A 19340-nucleotide genomic window follows, 5' to 3' on the forward strand; every position below is an offset into this window, starting at 1 on the left:
ATGACTGGTTATTGGTCTGCAAGGCCACATAACAGGACTTGGTAACAAAACATGTCAAGTTGCAGACAGGCTTATTTCAAAACAGTAAAAACTGAAATCACACAGCACCAGTAAAATACGTTTAGAGAAACTCTGTATTTTTTTCCCATGTCAGCCACAATAAAGAAGCAAGAATAAATCAAGAGATCACGTAAGGCAAAAGGAAATCAAAAAAAGTATTACATACACAAACTAGTAAAAAATTATTTAAACATCATGTATTATGTGCTGGTCAATATAATGCTATGTCACAAATTTAAATACAAAATAAATGCACTTTAGTTTGTGGCTGTAGCATAGAAAACTGAGGCATCCATACATTTGCAAGGGATGGTAATTGCGTAATAATCAGGCCCAGAATGATTATGGCCTATCTGACTGCCGCCAGATAGTTGATCTGTTCAGAGACATGCATCCATTCCATTCAGCCAGTAGAAAAACTGCGCAACTCAGATATAAAATAGTGGCTTCTGATTTAAAATGTAATCAAACATGTAATGAGTGCTGACAGTTTCAGGCTGTGCTCCGTCTTAAAGACGGTGCACTCCTTTCATCTACAGCTGCAGTCCTTGGATGAATGTTAAACTTAGTAAAAAGTTGACAGATTGGGCAAATTTAGACATGATTTTCGCTCCTGGTAAATTAGTGTAATAATTCTTTTAATTTTTTTAAAGTTTTGCTTCCTTAATGGTGCACATTTCTGCAGGTTGAAGGCAGTAAATTAAAAACTTTAATTCAGCCAGCAGGCTGAATTAAACAGACAGAAAGCTGACAGAAAACTGGAAATGGACATAGGGTTGAGTCTCTCAGATGTGGTTACTTTAGCAGATAAATTATGTATTAAAACTGAACAGGTGGTGGGGGACGGGTAGGCAGTTTTTTTTTTCTTTTTCCCCCAGAAGATGGGAGAGAGCGAAGCAGCTGGGGAATTCGTAACAGAGACCACGAAGCAAGCAAAGGAGCGAAGGAGAAGGAGAGAGAAAGAGATCCTCCCCAGGTTCGTATCACAGCCAACAGATGTTCTCCCATCAAAGAGGCAGCAGGCAGTCAGCGAGGCTACTCAACCCCAGCTTACACGCCTAATATGACCCCCACTTACGCTGCCAAAACTCGCACACAGGCAAGAAGACACGTACGAGACGGCGAGGGGCTTGAATGCAACCTGAGGCTATCATGCCGGGCACTTGCAAGGTTTTTCTTTTTTTTTTTTTAAATCGACACAAATTGATCCTCCTGAACACGACTGCATCAGCTGGAGGAAGAACGGGCTTGTCGTCATGCAGACAAAATGCAATTAGCATTAAACTCTAACTTGCACCTGTCAAAGATGGGTGCTATGAACATGAGAACCGAGAGGGAGCATAAGGTTGCCATAGAAACAGAGCAAATGGGTGTATAATCAAAGCGATGCACAAAAATAACCTGTACCTGTGCTAACGTGCTTAAAGGTGCCACCCTCCTCCGCTGGCATGGGAGACCAGACGGCTGAGAGGATCGGAGCGCCGTATGCAGATGAGACACACAGCAGAACCACCACACACACACACACACGCACACACACATCTTCCCCGGAGGCAGTTGCTCCGGCATATGGAGCCTTACATCAAATGGCCTGTTTTTCTAACCGGAGCGGTGACTGTGTCTGTCCGCGGCCATTAGAACATCATCAAGCAGAGAGAGATCACAGCAATAAAAGAAAAAAATAATCATAAAACAACAGCGGGGAATAAGCACGCAATTAAAGTTCACCACTCCAAAGCATGGCGGAACACGGCTGAGTTTTTCATTCTTCAAAAGAATTAGACGAATGATGAGAACCGATGCAGGGATGGAGGGCAAGTAAAACACGTCAGGAACAGGAAAGGTCTCCTAATGTACTAACTGTCACCATAACCTTGATGACAAAATGAGTTGCTACTGAAAGAAAGCGGGAGGAAACAGAGACGAACAGGGCTTGATTTGGCTTTGTTTACTATGATTACACAAACTGTTTGGCCTCACTGATTTTCAGGTATTTGGGTGATCAAGCAAGCAGCATCTTTAGTCTCACTGTCATTTCGACTGGGCACTAAGTGATGAATGATAATAATAAAAATCATAATAGAAATGATTACTTGTTAGAGATGCATCGAGAAATTGTCAGGTGACGGACAATTTTCACATTGTTCAGCCATGAATGGAAACTCGGAATACAAACGCAGAATACATAACCGGACAACCGGATTGGATCCTAAAGTACTCAAGTTCTTTCCAAGTGAATATGTCTCCAAGGTAACAATTTTCATTTATTTCATTTCACAGTGGCAAGTAATGTAATCAAAACAGATAACATTGCTTTTAAAAATGTCATCTTTACGTATTTTGTCAGTAAGGGTCCTTTATATAACCTTGAAGATGTATTGGTGAAGTTGGGCTCCCCAGAAATGTGCCCACCTGCCTTGGCAGCATGCAGAGTTAAGAGGAGGCAGCAGTTTGAAGCTCATGTGTCCCTATTCTGCTCTTTGCTGCTTTTGTGTCGCTCTAGTCTATAAAATGCCTTTCAGCTCAACAGGATTATTGTCATTGAGAGGACACTCTCCAGCTGATCACTGGAAATTACTGAAGAGTTTAAGGAACAAAGAAGGGAATGGGGACAGAAGTTTATTTTGTCTAAGTATGCAATTAAAAAGCAATTAATCAGCTTGGTAATTAAAAACGCTACATGTGTTGCCAACAGTTGCCATGGTGGCTTTGTTGCTTCTTGAGCTTTTCTCTGCAGATGATTTCTGATGGCTGCTGGTGGGAGTGAGGCAGTGGCGACGGCGCTGACTCGCAGACTGACAGAGGGGTTAATATGGCAGCGCTGAAGAGCATAGAGGGGAAAAAAGCAGAGCAAGAAGTATGAAAATAAAGAAAGGAGAAGGACACAGCACTAAAGAAAAAATCTGACATAGTTCAAGTCTGAATCACTTCCCACATGTTGTGTTTTGTATTATGATTCAAATGCCTGACGTTTCTCTTGTACAAGGTTTCTTTTTCAAGGGATGAAAAAAAAGGTAAGATAATCACAATCCTCTCTTTGAAATATCTTTAAAGGTTACATTCTTTTTACACACAGGCAGATAGCCAAAATGAAGCTTTGCTTCATTTTGACTTTAGAAAAGGATATCTGATAATACTGAATGATGCTCTTTTGGATCCCATCAAAGTATGTTGGTCAAAGTTTACCAGCAGATCAACAACCCCAGTCCATATTGGAGAATTATGTTCTTCAAAATATGTTCTAATCAAAACAAGAAAAAACCCCAAATTTTTTAGAGCTCAAGACAAGCTTTGTAGTCAAGTTCAGTATTCTTGTATTTGTACCGAACAGCTAATGTTTTCTAAACCTCTACGGCGAAATGATGTAAAATTCCCTGGAAAACCCAAACTAAAAGAAGTTAAAAAAAGATAAAATAAGGAGGGGCAAGTAAACACACTGCTTGCCCCAACATATATACAGTATATATATATATATATATATATATATATATATATATATATATATATAGCTGGAACATGAGAAAATGTATAAAAAGAGCCTAGCACAACAGTGGGATCTGAAGTGCAAGGATGATGAGATTCTGATTACATAACTGTCTCTCCCCAAGGCAAGAGAGAGGGAAAGAAAAAGACAGCGGCTCTAAAATGCACAAAAAATACACACCCAAAACTAACAGAGTAGTCCCATTCTCTAGATGTAAAGTGTTTTCTGCAGGCAAGAAAGCATCGAGCTGAACACAGTCTGACCTAAATTAGACGGGAACTCTTACAAACTCACTAAGATCTCTCCAACATTGAGACATTTCTTTCCCAGGTAACTTGAAAGTCCTGTTGAGGACATTCCAACCACCGCACTTCAGCCATCTTTTCTGTAGACTAATGAGGGAAAACGAATCAGGCAAGATGCACTCTAGACTGCTCACATGGAAAATGTAACCAACATACATGATTTTATAAGCCTCTTGTTTTAATTTAGATTATATAAAAACAGCCTGTTAAAACAGATTTGCCCTTAGTGAATTCAGAGACTGAGGTTAAAAACTGAAAACGTCTTTAGGGATGTAATTTCTTTTTTATGCAAATGTGCTAGAAATCCTTCACCTCATTCACATGACCTATTCTCTGAATATCAGAGTTTTAAATGTAAGTCTAAACAAAACGTTATCTTGCACCGAGACTCAAGTAAGAACTCAACCAAACACTTGATTTTGTTTCCACAAAACTTTACATTTAACAAATATGTAATTTTGTTTGGGATTAGAAAAGTTTTTTTGAATTGAACAGTGTAAATGGTAAAGTACAGCATGAGGGGAAAAGCATTAAGCTTCAAACTTAAAAAGATGGAAGGAGAAATGGATGAAAGAAAGGATGGACAGATGACTTGATAGATGAATGGATAGATAAATGGATGAACGGACATTTGGGCTGCGTTCACACTGGAGCCTGAAGTGACCTAATTCCGAATTTTTTTGACGTAATGCGAGATGTATCCGATCTTTTCATGACAGTCTGAACAGCACAGGTCGGATTCTTTTCGAATGTGACCCATATCCGATACGTATCCAATTCAAATTCGACCTAACGTCCAGGTTGCATACCTCCGAAAAGAACGAAACACTGAGCACTTCTTCTTTTCATGGTAGTTGGCAGAACACTGAGAACGCTGACGCTATTGTGCCCTTCACTGCGCATGTGGGACACTTTCAGGTCGTTTGCCCGTTCAGACTGCAGAATACATACAGGTAGCATATGTGCGGCAGTGTGAATGGCCCTGGCAAAAAAATTGAAATTGGGTCACTTTAGGCTGCAGTGTGAACGTAGTCTTGGATGGATAGAAGGAAAACATTATGAAGGAATAGAAAAAAGGATGAGAGGGAGAACATCATGGATAAATGAGAAATGTAGGATTGGTGAAAGGTTGAAAGGAAGAAAGGTTGGATGAAAGGAAAAGGAATGGAAAGATGCATAAAAAGAAAGGATGGAAGATCAAATGGACAAATAGTTTAAAAAAGAATGGCAGAAAATAAAGAATCGTTAGGACATTGAATCAAGGAATAAAGTACAATTATTGTGAAATATACATTTGTTTTTTCTCCTCATACTTATTCAAAACTGGAAAATCCTTAATGAAATTCCAGACATTTACAGGAACCCAGAACATTTTCTCTTTCGGAGTAAAATGCACAGGCACACACTTTATTCAACATCCTGGCAACAACTGATTCCTAAGAAAAAAAACAGATTTAAACCCAATAATGGATAATAAACCAAAATGCAGTCATGTAGTCTCTTTGTGGCAGTGCATTAGAGCGCATGTGGAGGTAGGCAGATTAATAAATAGGATGCCTAATTCAGGGCTTAGATTGTGAAAATGTAAAAAGCACATGGGGGAATAAGGGAATCAAAAAGACAAAGAAGCTGAATTAAAGATGAGATTGGGAAAGAGAAAAACAGGGGTTGATAGTGTGCAGGTACTGGAGCAGGAGCAAATGAATAAAAAGAAAGAAACAGTGGAGGGGTTGAACAGAAGAGGACTACGCACGAGGGACGCAGTTGGAAGGTGAACAGAGGAGAAAGAATAAGCAAATTCATTTAGGAAAAGAACTGGCTGCTCAACCAAGAAACAGCCTGACAATGTGTCTATGCGCAGGTAATAAAGAGAACTGATGAGGCGTTTGTGCCCACTTCAGCTATACAGCAAACTTCTTCTCTCCTTCCACTGCTAAAAGTAGACTGGCCTCATCCGTTTTAGCTTTGCATTATTTTGACAAATATTCCTAGCAGCCAAAGCGCTCTCAGTTCTGCAGTTTGCAATCCTGGGTCATCACTTTCCATTTCTTCTATAGTTCTAATCTAATAAAACTAAACAAAATAAAAAGTTTTACTCATATAAAATAAATGAGGACTAAATCCTTGTAAGCCCAGCATCTCTACTGTAATTTATTTTCTTTACATTTCAGGTCTCAGTACAAATACTGACTTAATTTATAGTTAAAAATTGAAAATAAAAATGTTTGCATTCTTAAACATTAAAGCTTCTCTACCCATATCAGACATATCAAAGGCAACACATACCTGTCGTCTTAAATAACAGTTATATGTGATGCATCATCATTTTCTCATTGCTTTGTAACTAAAAGAAGAGAGCCTTTATTTATCAAGCAGAACAAACGTTAACCTAACCAGCAAGGAGAGCACCTAAATGATGCCCCCAAGAAACAAATATTTGCCATTTCATTAGACAAGAGAGGACCAAAGGAAGTAAAGGCATGGAAAATGTAAGAGAGGAATGCTTCAGTGGCAGCCCACATTAAATAGAGTTAAGTGTGGCTACAAGCACAGGCCTTAAAAAATGTCAAAGTGTGTGTAAATGACTATAAATTGCCTGCATCTTATTTTTAGCCAAATTGTGGATATCACACTCCGTCTTGCTTCATCCATGATTAAATTAGAACTATAAGAGAGCAGCCCTGAAGCTGGATGAAAATGTGCATATTAAATGTTTTAGCATTTCCTTGATGGAACAAGAATGCATAAATGCCAATCAACATCAGGGGAAAATGTCATATTTGCATGGGGGGAAAACACAGGAAGGAGAAACTGAGAGGATGATGGGTAAAATTCTCAATTAAAAGCCTTGCAAGAATAAGGAAGTGTCACTGCTGGGAGATGGTTACTTCATCCCTTTGTAATTCCATACTTTAGAAATCTGGCTTATGTTGTAGTTGGAAAAAAAATAGGTGTCAAGCATCAAAGAGCGACTGACTTAGGGCGTTACTTGTCTGTTCTAAAAACTATTTAACAGAATTTTCTACATTCGATTCAGTCGACTGTAACAAAACATTATTTTATGTCACCAAATGATCTTCCAGCATGATTCAGCTTATATCTGGGCAGTTGAGGACAAAAGGGGTAAACAGACAGAAAAAAAAATATTGATATAGTAAATTTAAAAATATTAAAATTGCAGAAAAAGTAAACTTTTATGTGAAGCAGAGTCATTGTAGTTTTAGGACCTTGCAGTCTTGTTTTTGTACCAAAGTATGAAAGAGTCAGATGTGATTCAAAGAGGCTCCAAATAAAATTTGGTATAAACCAACACACAGGAGAAAATAAAAAAACAGGGTGGATTAAAACGAAAAATAATCAACGTGTTCCAATGGTCTGGTGCTCTGCAGGTTTGGGTCAGAGCCTCCCGGAATTGTACACATTTCATTTTAACGGAGGCATAAAAGAGTCGGCTACAACAACGCCCCGTCAAACCAAGTGGAAAAGTGTTTCCTCACACATTCCCAAGAGGAACTAGTCCAAAAAAACAGGGCAAATAATCCACCAACCAAACTCTAGTCCTTCACTATTTTAATCAGCAGAAATGAAGGTGAAAATAAGTGAAAAAAGGGAGTAAAAATGGGGGAAGACTGAATTTTAAGCAGTAGGGAGGCCTCATAAGCACAGACCACAGGTGTTTTTCCATTGTGGTTGATGGAGCTTGGTGTCAATCTGCTGTGATATAAAGAACTGCATTAAAAGAAATCACCTAAGATATTTGGATAATGAGGAGCTGAAGATGGTGAAAAACATGCACCTCTCTGATCTGAGAAGGGCTCCTTGATTGGAAGAAATATAATCATTACTTTGATCCATATTTAAAGCACAATTATCTAACAGTTACTTATTGAGTCTAGAAATAATACACTTAATGTATTCAGACAAAGTGGACATGGTGAAAAATGGCAATATCATTTTGATAATCGTTCATTTTCAGTCAGTCAGGCTTACAATCCAATAAACCAACCATCCCTCCATACACTCAATCAGCCAAACAACCCTCCATCCATCAAACCATTCAGCCAGTCGTCCACCCACCCAATCAAACACCCATCCATCCAACCAACCAGCAATCGCTTCACTTGAGAAGCTGGCACTAGTGACGTTTGGTGTTTGTTCCAGACGTGCAGGCATTTATGCGTTAAAACTCAAAATAACTCCCTCAGTTTCACATGTTATATCTTGATCACCATTGAAAAATAATAATTTTTGATCAATAGTTTTTGTTATTATGTAGAGCCAAACTAGAAGCTGATATTCAAAATGTCAGAGCCATTTCATAGCATGGGATTAGAGGGCAGACATTAATACATATAAACAACAACAACAACAAAAAAAACAAGATAGAAACATATAACCAAATACAAAACAATAAAGTGTGATGCACAGAAATAAATCAACTAGATAAAAAAAGAGTAGAAGGAAAACTGACCAGGCACATCACATATGCACAGATGACTAAACTAAGAGGCCTACTTCTGTGTACTTCTTCCTCAGGACCGGACTGATGTCCTTGTGCCTTGATGCATCTTTCAGATGACATTTAAAACGTCAGCATGTAATCCTGCAACTCATGTAAATGTATAATTCAGCAAGCAGAAGGTGAGACTGCTCAGACGTCATTAAGGTGGTCTTAGTTTCATGCCTATAAAAAAATTAATAAATAAAGCAGGTTTGTGCCCTTGACTTTGCAGGTGACTGCAATATGCGTGGTTGCACAGTCAGTCAGATGGTGAATGAAGCACATAAAGATGGAAAGAGTATTTGTGTGTGATTTTGCAGGTCTGTGAGTATAGGTGACAGGCTGCTGAATTTGCAGCTCAGAATTGGGGCGGGGGCAGGGAGATGAAGACCAGGAGAGAACTGGGAGTTGGGGTGTAAACAGCACACACACATCAGTAGGTTCACTGATCTCTTTCTCCGTCATTCGGTCTCTCTGCCTCCGGGCACTAAGGGTCCAGCTTGCCGACTAAAGTGGGGGGTGGTGGTGTCCTCGGAGAATGAGTGTCTGTGCAGAAGTGTGTGTGCGCAAAGTCTGCACAGGCTTAAAGCATGTTTGAGTAAGCAGAAAAGAGACAGTGAGAGTATGGTGTGTGCATGTGTGACCCTCCTTCCATCTGCAACCAAGTTAGTGTGAGCAGGGATGTGCACACAGCACACTGAGAATCAAATTATGTAATCTGCTGGCCATATGAAAAAGCCTCTGTCAGCTCTTTGCTTTTGTGTGGTTGGTTCAGTTTGGGCATACAATGCTGAGAAGAAAGATGACAGCAGGAGTAAAGACACGCTCAAAGCAGACGAATCCTCATGTCATAGTAAATCACAAACAATCTAAGCACTCAGAGGCGGAATCATGCATTGTGCGAGAAGCCGGAGAATTACTTGCACATAATAGCGACCAGTCCTTGCCATCTTTTCCAGCGACATAATGTCCCGCATGGGTCACCTCTCCCATCGAGACCACCCTGCGGGCAATAATGTCCCCTTGCTGTGATCCCCGTCCTTTCACACTTGCCAACACAAACTATGCTGCCTCCATCTTGCGTGCCTACTGACACTTTGGCTGTAAAGCAATGTGTTCTCTCACTGAATGTGTTGATTTGCAGCAAGCCACATGAGACTTGAGCCACTGATCTAAAAGGCTACACACGAGCGTTTAGCCTAAACCTCTTCTCTCTGGCCTCAGCTTTCAAGCCATAGGAAAAACCATGAATTATCTACATCCTAAGGATAGTAAATAGTAAATGGACTGAACTTGTTTTGCCCTTTTCCAGTCATTTTGACCACTCAAAGCGCTTTACATTAGAGCCAGATTCACCCATTCGTACAAACAGTTATACACTGATGCAGATTGATGTATAAATACATTTACATGTCTTTTAAATACATTTAAAAAGCATACATTTCTCAAGAATATAAAAACATGTTGAGAAATATCTCAAGACATTGAAGTGAGTTTTGAAAGCCTTTTCTCTTTAATTTAAAGCATGACTGACATTTAACCTGCGATTCTAAATGTCATAGTTCATTCATAATTATATATTTGATTTTATGCAACAATATCTTAAGGTCTTCAAGCATCTAATAATGTTATGGTCCACCACTTAAGTAATTATTCTCCCCCCACCCTTTTGGAAAATGATTCCTCTGCATGGAGCCAAACACTTGGACAAATTCCCTCACATTAGGCTCTGGGTGTATGCGAGTGAATGCCTAAGGGAAGTTAAGGTTTAGTGGCTGCATAAACCAAAACATTAGCATTGTCAATCACTTTGCGTGCTAGACTGCATCAGTTATTTGTGCTGTTTGGTGTTGGATTTTCTCCAAACAGTGCCTTTCATTATAGTAGAAAAATCTCACTTTGTCACATTTTGTTTTCCATCATCATCTGTTATGGATTAGTCCAGACGTTTTTTTGTTTAGAGGCAATTTTATAGACAAACTGCATTGAAGAGTTGTTTTTCTTTCATTTTTTTCCTCCAAGAGAAGGGCCTCTCCCCCCATCTGTCAATCTTTAAAATGCTTACTGCCGCTTCCTGAGTCTCGGAAGTCTGCCTGGGCTTCATCATTTTTCTCAACATTGCAGAGTTCAAAACTGGGGGGAACGACCCTGCCGAAGATCGACTTCAGAAAGCATTGGAGTTTGTTGTGAAAAATTTAATCCGAGGTGTTTGGGAATAACCTCAGTCTTTCCAAACTGACAGGTAGCAAATCAACCTTTTCAGAGAATATTCTGGATGTCTTTCCTCCTTGTGTTGTTTTAGGTCAAACTGAATCATCCCACACCTGCAAGCCGCTAAAATGTCTGTTTCTGTAGACGTGACAACATATTAGTTTAGGTGCATTTATTAAAGACCATCTGGCTGCTTCTTACCATCTTAATTCATAGCAATAAACCTGGGCTTAAGCTCTTTACTGCACACTGTTTTCAGAGGGTTTATTGACCTACTTTTCAGACTTAGGGGAAAAATCACATTGTTTTATTATTGCTACTTCCTGGCACATAAAATTTTATAAATGCAGAGAGTAGTTGACATCAGCATCAAGTGGGAACAAAATATAGCCAAACTTTGGAGGACATATAGTTAGTAGTAACTTAAAGCATTTTCAATGCTGAATATAAATATAAAGGAGCAAAAAAGTAGGAACAAAAGGTAATTTGAGCACTGCAGGATGAGGACTGCTGCACCATGAGTCATCGGACTCTCCACACCTGTTCATGGCTACTCACACCCCCTCAAAGTGATTGAGTCAAAGAATTACTGTGCAGAGAAGCAGAGACCTTGAAGTTTCAATGACTTGTGACTGCTGCTGGACTGGACAACATGATGCTGTGGATGTGACAAAGAAGAGCGTCAATAAAGTGCTCAAAGGTGAGTTAAGATGCAGTTAGCTCAGCTCTGGCAAAGCTTTATCCAGTGTTCTCTGAAAGGCTAAAAACTGATGCAAAATGACCTCTGACACATTGACTATCTTGGATGTCCATCTGTAGGATGACAAAGCAAAGTTTTTTAATCTAGTAGTTAAAGGTTGCCTATGTGACTTATTGTGAAAGTGGGCATTTAAGTATTCTCAATCACATTTTTTTTACTTAAATATTTTGACAACACTTACCTTCAATCAGCAGTTTATCACAATACATTGCCCTTTTTTAAAAAAAATCCAATATTCACCTATTTCAAATCTCACTCAAAATTTAACTAGAGCTTTTGGATGATTGAGTGGGGAGTCAGAAGAGCTTAGAAAATATTGAAACATCTATAATTACTACATTAGAACTTCCCAGTCTTTCAATAAATGGCTGAGGTATTCCACATCCATCAACTGACAGAAGATGAAAACAAAAGTGGCAACAAAGAGTAACTCATTTGCTTTAGTGTTCTATTAAAACTCCTTTACAAGCCCTACAATTATTATGAAACAAAGAAAAAACAATTTCATGCTGGGTAATTTTGTTTTCAGAATGGGAACAGCCAGGGACCAAAATTTAAATAGGGATGATATGATCAGTGAAATAAATATCTGAAAAACAATTTTTGGGAAGCAGCTACAAAATGAGCCAAATGTACTGCATTATTTCGCTGCAAAAGTTGTTTTTTTTAATGATAGTGTTGAGGACTACCATAGCTTATTCAAGAAAGGGGAAAGAAATGGAAAAGAGAAATACAAAAGACTGCAAAACAGAAAGAATAGATTGCTTCAGGGTTGAAGAATACACTGAGCATAGTAAAATAGAACTATAATTCACAGAAAATAAAGAACACCGCTGGTATTTAATTTTGTGTAGACCATTACAACTGAACTGAAAGTAAGCAGAAAGACATACAATGCTCTTAGGAGTTTTACTATGCTTTTTAAAATCTATTGTCAGTGGCTTTAAATTGCTTTAAAATATAAAGTATGACTCTTCTTTTCAATTGCAGAATGCCAATATATTTTTAGCATTATTATCATGTTCGGTTGTAATGTTTGCCAATGGTGCCTTAAATGTCAGTTAAATTTGTCAGGAACAATACTTTACATACAGCTGAAAAAACACAAGTCTGCCATCTCATTTAAAGGACTTGTAGTTTTGAAACCTTAAAATATTGCTTTACAGTGATGCTTCCATGTATCTAGGGTGAAATAAAGACAATTACCTGGAATGTACTGGCATAGTGAAGGTTTTTGCATAATAAGTCACCCAGTGCAATGTTCAAATGTAGCGAGTTGCTCTAGAACCAAAACAGTTGCCCTTAGCCATGTGTTTATGTACTAGAGCGTTGAAACTGGAATGAGGGGACAGCCAGTCGAGTCAGCTGGACATCTAACTTTTCAGGAGGGAAAAAGAAAGCTGAAACAAGATTATATACTTCCATCAGGGTCTGCCAAGGACACGTCAAACAGTTCAAAGTCAGAAAGATGCTGCTTCAAGTACTTCTGACAAGAACTGCTGATTGACTGGTGAAGCATAAGGAATGGCAGCAGCAGATCCCAGATTTAGACTTTTTTTTTTCTTCCAGGGAGTTTTTCCCTCCTCCCTTCTCCAAAATAGAAGCACAACTGATGCAGGTGCCTGACTCAATCAGTTTTATGCAGTCCTCGCCGTCCAGTACGATCCAAAAACTGTCAAAGCAAATGAAGCAAAGGGGAGCATGACGGCGGTTCAATGATCAGTTGAAGGAGGATGGAAGAAAGGGGAACGTGATGAGAGTGAGCGTAAGGAGGCGAGAACGTTCAAGAGATTAAAGTCAGACAGCGGTGTATGAAGAGGACTGAGCTGGGCTGAGAGAGAAAAGGGGCGGGCAGCGATCAAAGAAGAGTCCTGTGACATGAAATATCTTAACAAGAGTTGTCACATAGTCTTTTGGGCTCTTTTCTTCTCCCTCCACCCCATCCCCCTCCATTGTCTGTTCAACCACATTGAGACCCATCAGAGTCTGTTAATCTCCTTCAAGGATGGGTAATTACATTGAAAAACAATATATCAAGAAAGCCCTATTTGGGTAATATTGAGTTCAAATTGGTCATTCATTTTTGGATGAGGTTACTATTTCTTGATTCTCCTGGACTCCAGGGAACGTTCAGGACTGTAGAGATTTTTTGTATCCATCCCGACCAGTGAAAGGTCTTTCAGATTTTCAGGTTTTACACTACAATCAATAGGGGACATATTCACTGCACTCAGGTGATTTCCATTGAACTCATCGTGAGACTAGTACTAGCAATTGACTGGACCTCTGTTGAATTAGGTCAGTCACTTCAAAAAAAGGGTAAATATTTATGCAATAATTTTATGTCAAATATTTACAACCAGTTTTATAGAAATAGTTTTCAGTTTGGCATTAAATGTTTTTTTTTTGTAAATTACAGTGAAAAAAGCCAAATTTAGTTGCTGTTGATTTGTTTCTGAAAACAATAAAAGTGTAAAACACCAAACGGGGTGAATACTTTTATAGGCATTATACTTATATAAGCAGAAAATAAGCAAAAAGCTGTCAACACAAGAGGATTGAGGAAAACAAAGCTTAAATTTCCAACAGAGCACTTCTGGGATTATAGATTGATTTCTTTTTCATGACCCCGCTTCTTAATTTCTGAGCATTTCATTTTTTTTGAAATGAGATCGTCCCCCAGGGATAACCGATAAATTGACAAACCAACTCCCACACCTGCTCAGTCAGAAAACTCGCATCAAAGCTACAGCCAACATCTCTGCAGTCAAAGCCTCTGCTCCCAATCCACAGTGCCTAGATGCTGTTGCTTTTTTGTCAAATTTATTTCTATCGCCTGCAGCAAGAGGAAACGGGAAACACATGAACAGCCGCTACAAGACACTTCATATTAAAAAGACAAATTCACTTTTTGTTTTTTTGTTTTTTACAGCCTGGAAATGCGTTCCCATTCAGCGCTATATCAGTATATTGTTCAAAATGGTTGGTCTCTTGACACAGAAAAAAGTATTTAAATAAGGTCCATATATTTCTAATTTTTCTAGATGAGGTAAAAACTTTGAAAAGTCCATCCCAGAAGCCTAATGTTAGCCAATTTGGACACCAATTGGGTCCAAATTTCAAACCTCTTGTTGATTTGTAGTAAAGAGAATTTGGCAGTCTGTGCTGGAAACCAACCATTTTAAAAGGAGAAGCAGCATTCAGATTCTATTCACCACAAATCTGGAATAAACTTCTGGAAAATTGCTAGAAAGCTGAAACAGTTTTTCAAAATCAAAGCTAAACACCCATCTGTTTAGAGTTGCCATTGACTAGTAATAAATGGGACACTGATCAACATATTTGATGTGCATTGATGAGTTTGATGATGGTATTTGACAAAAGGTAATGTTTATTGCTTGTTTTTGTAATTGCTGACTGTATCATGATTTTATGGCGTGAAGCCCTTTGAACTGCCTTGTTGCTGAAATGTACTACACAAATAAATTTTATTAAATTAAATCAACTCATCCAACCAGAATTACACAAAATTCTTGTTGGGAGTCATAAAAAGAGTTCAATTTTTCTGAAAATGTAAAGTACATTTATGCAAATATTACTGAGAAAGCATATATATATATTTATATATATATATAGACTGTAAATGGATGTCTGAATCAGTGTTGATTAGGGAATGTCCACCTCAAATTCAAAGTTTCTATCAATTCTGAAAAAGGAAGAGTTGAAATTCATAATTAAAAGCCCAGAAGTAATATTGTATTCATGTCCAATGCACTTATACTTCTGACTGCCACTGTATGCATATCAACTACGAAAAAAAAATTGAAGAGCAAAGAGATTCGGAAAGACACCCAGATGTACAAGTGATGTCTCGTACATGTAGGGAGAGTTTAATTTGCTGTGAGCGCTGTTCCAAATATTGTTTCAAGAGGAGCTGATGGGCAAGATTAAAACCTGCTGAGCTCTGGAAAAGGCTCATCTTCCAACCCTTTGGAATTTCTCAATTAGAACACAATCACTTTGTCCCATTGGTCTCATTTTAGCAAAATCTCATATTCACTTAAGACACTCCAGCTAAGCAGTTTTGGTTTAGGATGCTACAGCAGCAACCCTCTCTCCCCCCTTGTTGACCTGAGTCCCAGCTGGTCCACCAACGCAAACTTTTCCTTAATAAACGCGCGTGTTGGTGTGTGCGCGCGCACAAGCTCTGGCGCATCCTCAGTTTATTAGGACAACCTTGTTTTCTTGTAGCGATGCCTGACACAGCAACGACTGATGTCTTCCACATATACAGCCGCAGGGACAATATAGAGAAGGCGATGAGAAAAGAGGAAGAGAGATGGGAAAAGATGAAGTGTGCCCTACCTTACCACAGCCTACACACAGACACGGACCAGCCAGCCACTACTTCAAAAGAGAAAGACTGAAATAAACTGCCAGGCTCTCAGCTTTTCTCAAGGTGGTCTCCAAGGGTTAATTAGAGCTCCAAGTCCCACCTCATCTGCCTTGGAGTTGCGTAGTATGCAGAATGCAACCGAGGGGCGCTGTACTGTACAAACACAAAACTATTCACAACGAAGCAAATCGGGCAGTAGCTGATCTGTCCACTGATGCCTCTGGCACACTAACATCAACCATAATCACCATCTGTCTGGCCAATGCAGGCCCCCATTCTGCCGTCTTTCCTCAGGTCAGTTCGAATGAAAACCTTGTGTTCCAAGTCAGTCTGTCTCAGCGCGGCGGAACAGGACCTGGAAACCTGGAGTGAAATTCCTAGAGGTGTCAGGAATGCGTGGTCAGATTTAACATGGCAGGGACTGGGTGTTCACATGGCTAGCAAGACCTTTTTTTTCTTTTTTAAAGAAAAAGCAAAGGTTCACCTGCAGACCACTCTCCAGATATTCATCTCCTGCTGCCAGTGTTTTTGGGGGAGGAGAAGTAGAGCAGGGTAGGGGATGGGGGGGCACAGATGGAGAGTAATTGCAACAAAAAGAAGAGAGCCGAAAGCAAACAACACTGTAGGAACACGGCAACTAAGAACATGACAAATTCTTTGGAGGCAGAGAGAACAACCTCCTCCTAGCTCCGGCGATACATCACATTTATATGGGATGAGGAGGCATTTGTGTGTCCTCAAGGACCCAAATAAGTAGAGAGTGGGAGAGAGAGAAAGACGGAGCAAGTGAAAGAAATAAGTTACAGAGATAGAGAGAAGGAGGACAACGTTGACAGCTGGCTGGGCACTTTGTGCATCTGCCAGAGGTGACTCGTGGAGCCATAATGAAAATGCAAGGCAAGATCAGGATCAGAGTGAGGGAGGCCACCATCCATCACACAACTCCCATTGAGGATAGACAGGTTCAACGATAACAGCAAATGTGCCCATTTGCAAACCTGGATGGAGGAACTTCACAACAGTGATGCTCGACATACGAAGGCTTCTGAATACATGTTAAAGTATTGTCGACCAATTTACAGTGTAGTGTTCATTCACAGACAACATTTTCACATTTTGTCTCCTTACAGCCACAATTGACAATGTATGTAAGGTGATAGTTCAACAGTAAGCAGAGCAATTTAGATTTCAAAAAATTTCACAAGCAAAATTATTAAAATGAACTTTCCAGACCAATAAATCATCATGGGTTGAAGTAATTCATTTTATTTTAATAACATCTCCACTTTTACTTCTGTCACTGGATTCCAAACATACATTGATGTTTCAGGAGGGCTGACATCTTAAATCTTGCGAGATATAAAACCTTGCACTTACAAACTTGCAGACATGCCTAGGACACCACATCTCGAATTTGACAGGAAACTAAATAAATACTGATTTTATTCCTGAAGCTGCTGGTTCCAGTGACAACCGTGTATTTCAATAAGAGCGCTGAGAGAAATGGCACTATTGGCTATGCAGGATGATGTCCTGAGCCTTCAGTGCACCAAAACAAAACTAACCGAGATGCTATCTCTGCTCTGCCTGAATGAAATTTACAGTGGCATTACAGTGAATGATGTTCACATTCCGACAGCTTCATGAGGCCCGCTTTATGACTTGGAGGTTCAATTCTCAGAGAAACCTCTCTGACTGTATGTACAGTAGTTTCTGTTCCGCTGATAATGAGACCTACCTTCTCTTTCTTTTGTCTGCATGCTTCCTCGGCTGAAACCAGCGCTTTGTAGTAGGCGCTGCGTTCTGCTGTGAAGTGGACCTTGGACAGAGCGTTCTCTACCAGTGCCACAGACAGATTCACGCCTTCAATGTGCAGCCAGCCGATGAAGTTGCCCGCTTTGTCCATGCTCTCCACTTCAACTTCAACCTATGAAACAAGAAGAAAAAGAAGAAAATAAGACAAACATTCTCATTTATTGTTACGTACTGGGAGTAGCAAATAAAATGCTCTGAAATTCTGAAAAATAGGCAGTTTTTCATCAATGGAGACCTGGGGGCTTTCTATTGATTAAGTAGCAAACAGATCCCATTTCACTGCTCGGCTCCAGATATCCCAGTGAGTGCTCTAGCTGGAGATGGGGTTCTCTTTTCTTTCTTCAAACAGAAAACCCAGCGATGCCCTCTTGTCTTCAGACTCACTGCAGTCCTTGACATTCTTAATTAAGCTCTGTCTGCTTTCAATAACGTGCCTATTCACGCCAACAACGAGAACTGAAGAACCTCCACAAACAGGGCAGGCTGTTAGGGTTTTTAAATGCGTGTTCCACATGCACTTCAAACTTAATTAAGTCTCTAAACATCACCAGGCTACTTTTTTCCCCTCCCCCCAACGTAAATCATATTCAATTAGTAACAGCCAAGCCCCGACTCCTTTAAGTAAACAAATGAGGACAACAAAGGACCATACACTGCTGACAAAGTAGAAAGGGTCTCGCAAAGTCGCTCATGATAGACTATTACCAAATTCTGCCTATTCAGACTAATTATCTATCCATACCAGTTTGTTTTAGAAGTGATGGATGATCAAGGATAGGTTTTTGCTTTTTTTTTTTGCAAATTAAAAAGACGAAAGTCAGCGATAAAGTCAGAGGACAGGTGTGCTTTCAAGATAGGGAGAAGTCAAGTAATTAAGACTTGAACTGCTTAGCCCCGCAGTCACAAGGGAAATCTGAAGGGAATTAGGTTCTGCCTTGTTCTCATCTACAGTTAAAAAGCTTTTATTGCAGCATGCGTTAAACGTTTTATTATTAAGCACAGATTCACAGCCTACAAGCGGAGCCAACATTTCAGGGATCCAGTTACTACCGTCTGCAGATAAAGACTGCTCATATACTGCCTGACAAAAGGTACAAGGAGTACAACCAGTACTCATCCTTACAGAAGCCCATCTTTGAAACCGAAAATGACCCAAAATGTGAAACCACAAGACATTTCACATCCTATGTACATGTTTTTTTAACCTTAACGCACATATGCACAAAGCTGAGTTTACAGGTAAAAATTTTGGCTGAAGAAAGTTTAAGTTTTGCTATAAATGTCAGCAGAGTGTGAGCTTTTGTGTGTCTGTGTAGGAGAAAAAGGGTAAAAATGTTGTCCAAAACTTTTTCTGCAGCAACCACTGTCTAAATTGAATTTGCAAACACAATCGATATCATCTCTTGTGTGTGATAAGGGCATCTTTTTGAGAACGAAAAAAAGTAAAATAAAAGTAAAATAGCTTATAAAACATTTCAGCGTCCTGGTAGAAAACAACAATTAGCCTCTAACAACGCTAAAGTTAGCATCTGCTTCAAGATTTCCATTGGTGTTAAATGAAAAAAGACTATGCTTTAAAAAGTCTGGACTGCATTGGATCATCTGTACGTCAAAATCCATAACACCATGATAAATTAAACCTGAACTGGATAAGGATTTTAACATTTTCCTTTAATAATTGGATTTTATCCTGTGTGTCCAGAGATGTATTTTGATTTAATCAAAAATAAAATTATTATACAAGACAAGACAAGCGCAAGGAGCAATCCTCTCCAACCTCTGAGGTCCTGAATAAAACATGCAAGCTC

The 19340-nt window shown here is 39.3% G+C and overlaps 1 protein-coding gene across 1 annotated transcript in view; it reads right to left on the bottom strand.

Moving 5' to 3' along the window:
- The window catches only part of snd1 (staphylococcal nuclease and tudor domain containing 1), a 179889-nt gene that overhangs the window by 47280 nt on the left and 113269 nt on the right, over positions 1 to 19340 (bottom strand). Inside the window, exon 17 of the mRNA XM_028043522.1 lies at positions 17456 to 17644. Within this exon, the coding sequence (XP_027899323.1) occupies positions 17456 to 17644 (189 nt within the window). The remainder of the gene's footprint in view (positions 1 to 17455; positions 17645 to 19340) is intronic.

This window comes from Xiphophorus couchianus, chromosome 17, assembly GCF_001444195.1.
Source record: "Xiphophorus couchianus chromosome 17, X_couchianus-1.0, whole genome shotgun sequence".
In the NCBI taxonomy this organism is placed as follows: Eukaryota; Metazoa; Chordata; class Actinopteri; order Cyprinodontiformes; family Poeciliidae; genus Xiphophorus; species Xiphophorus couchianus.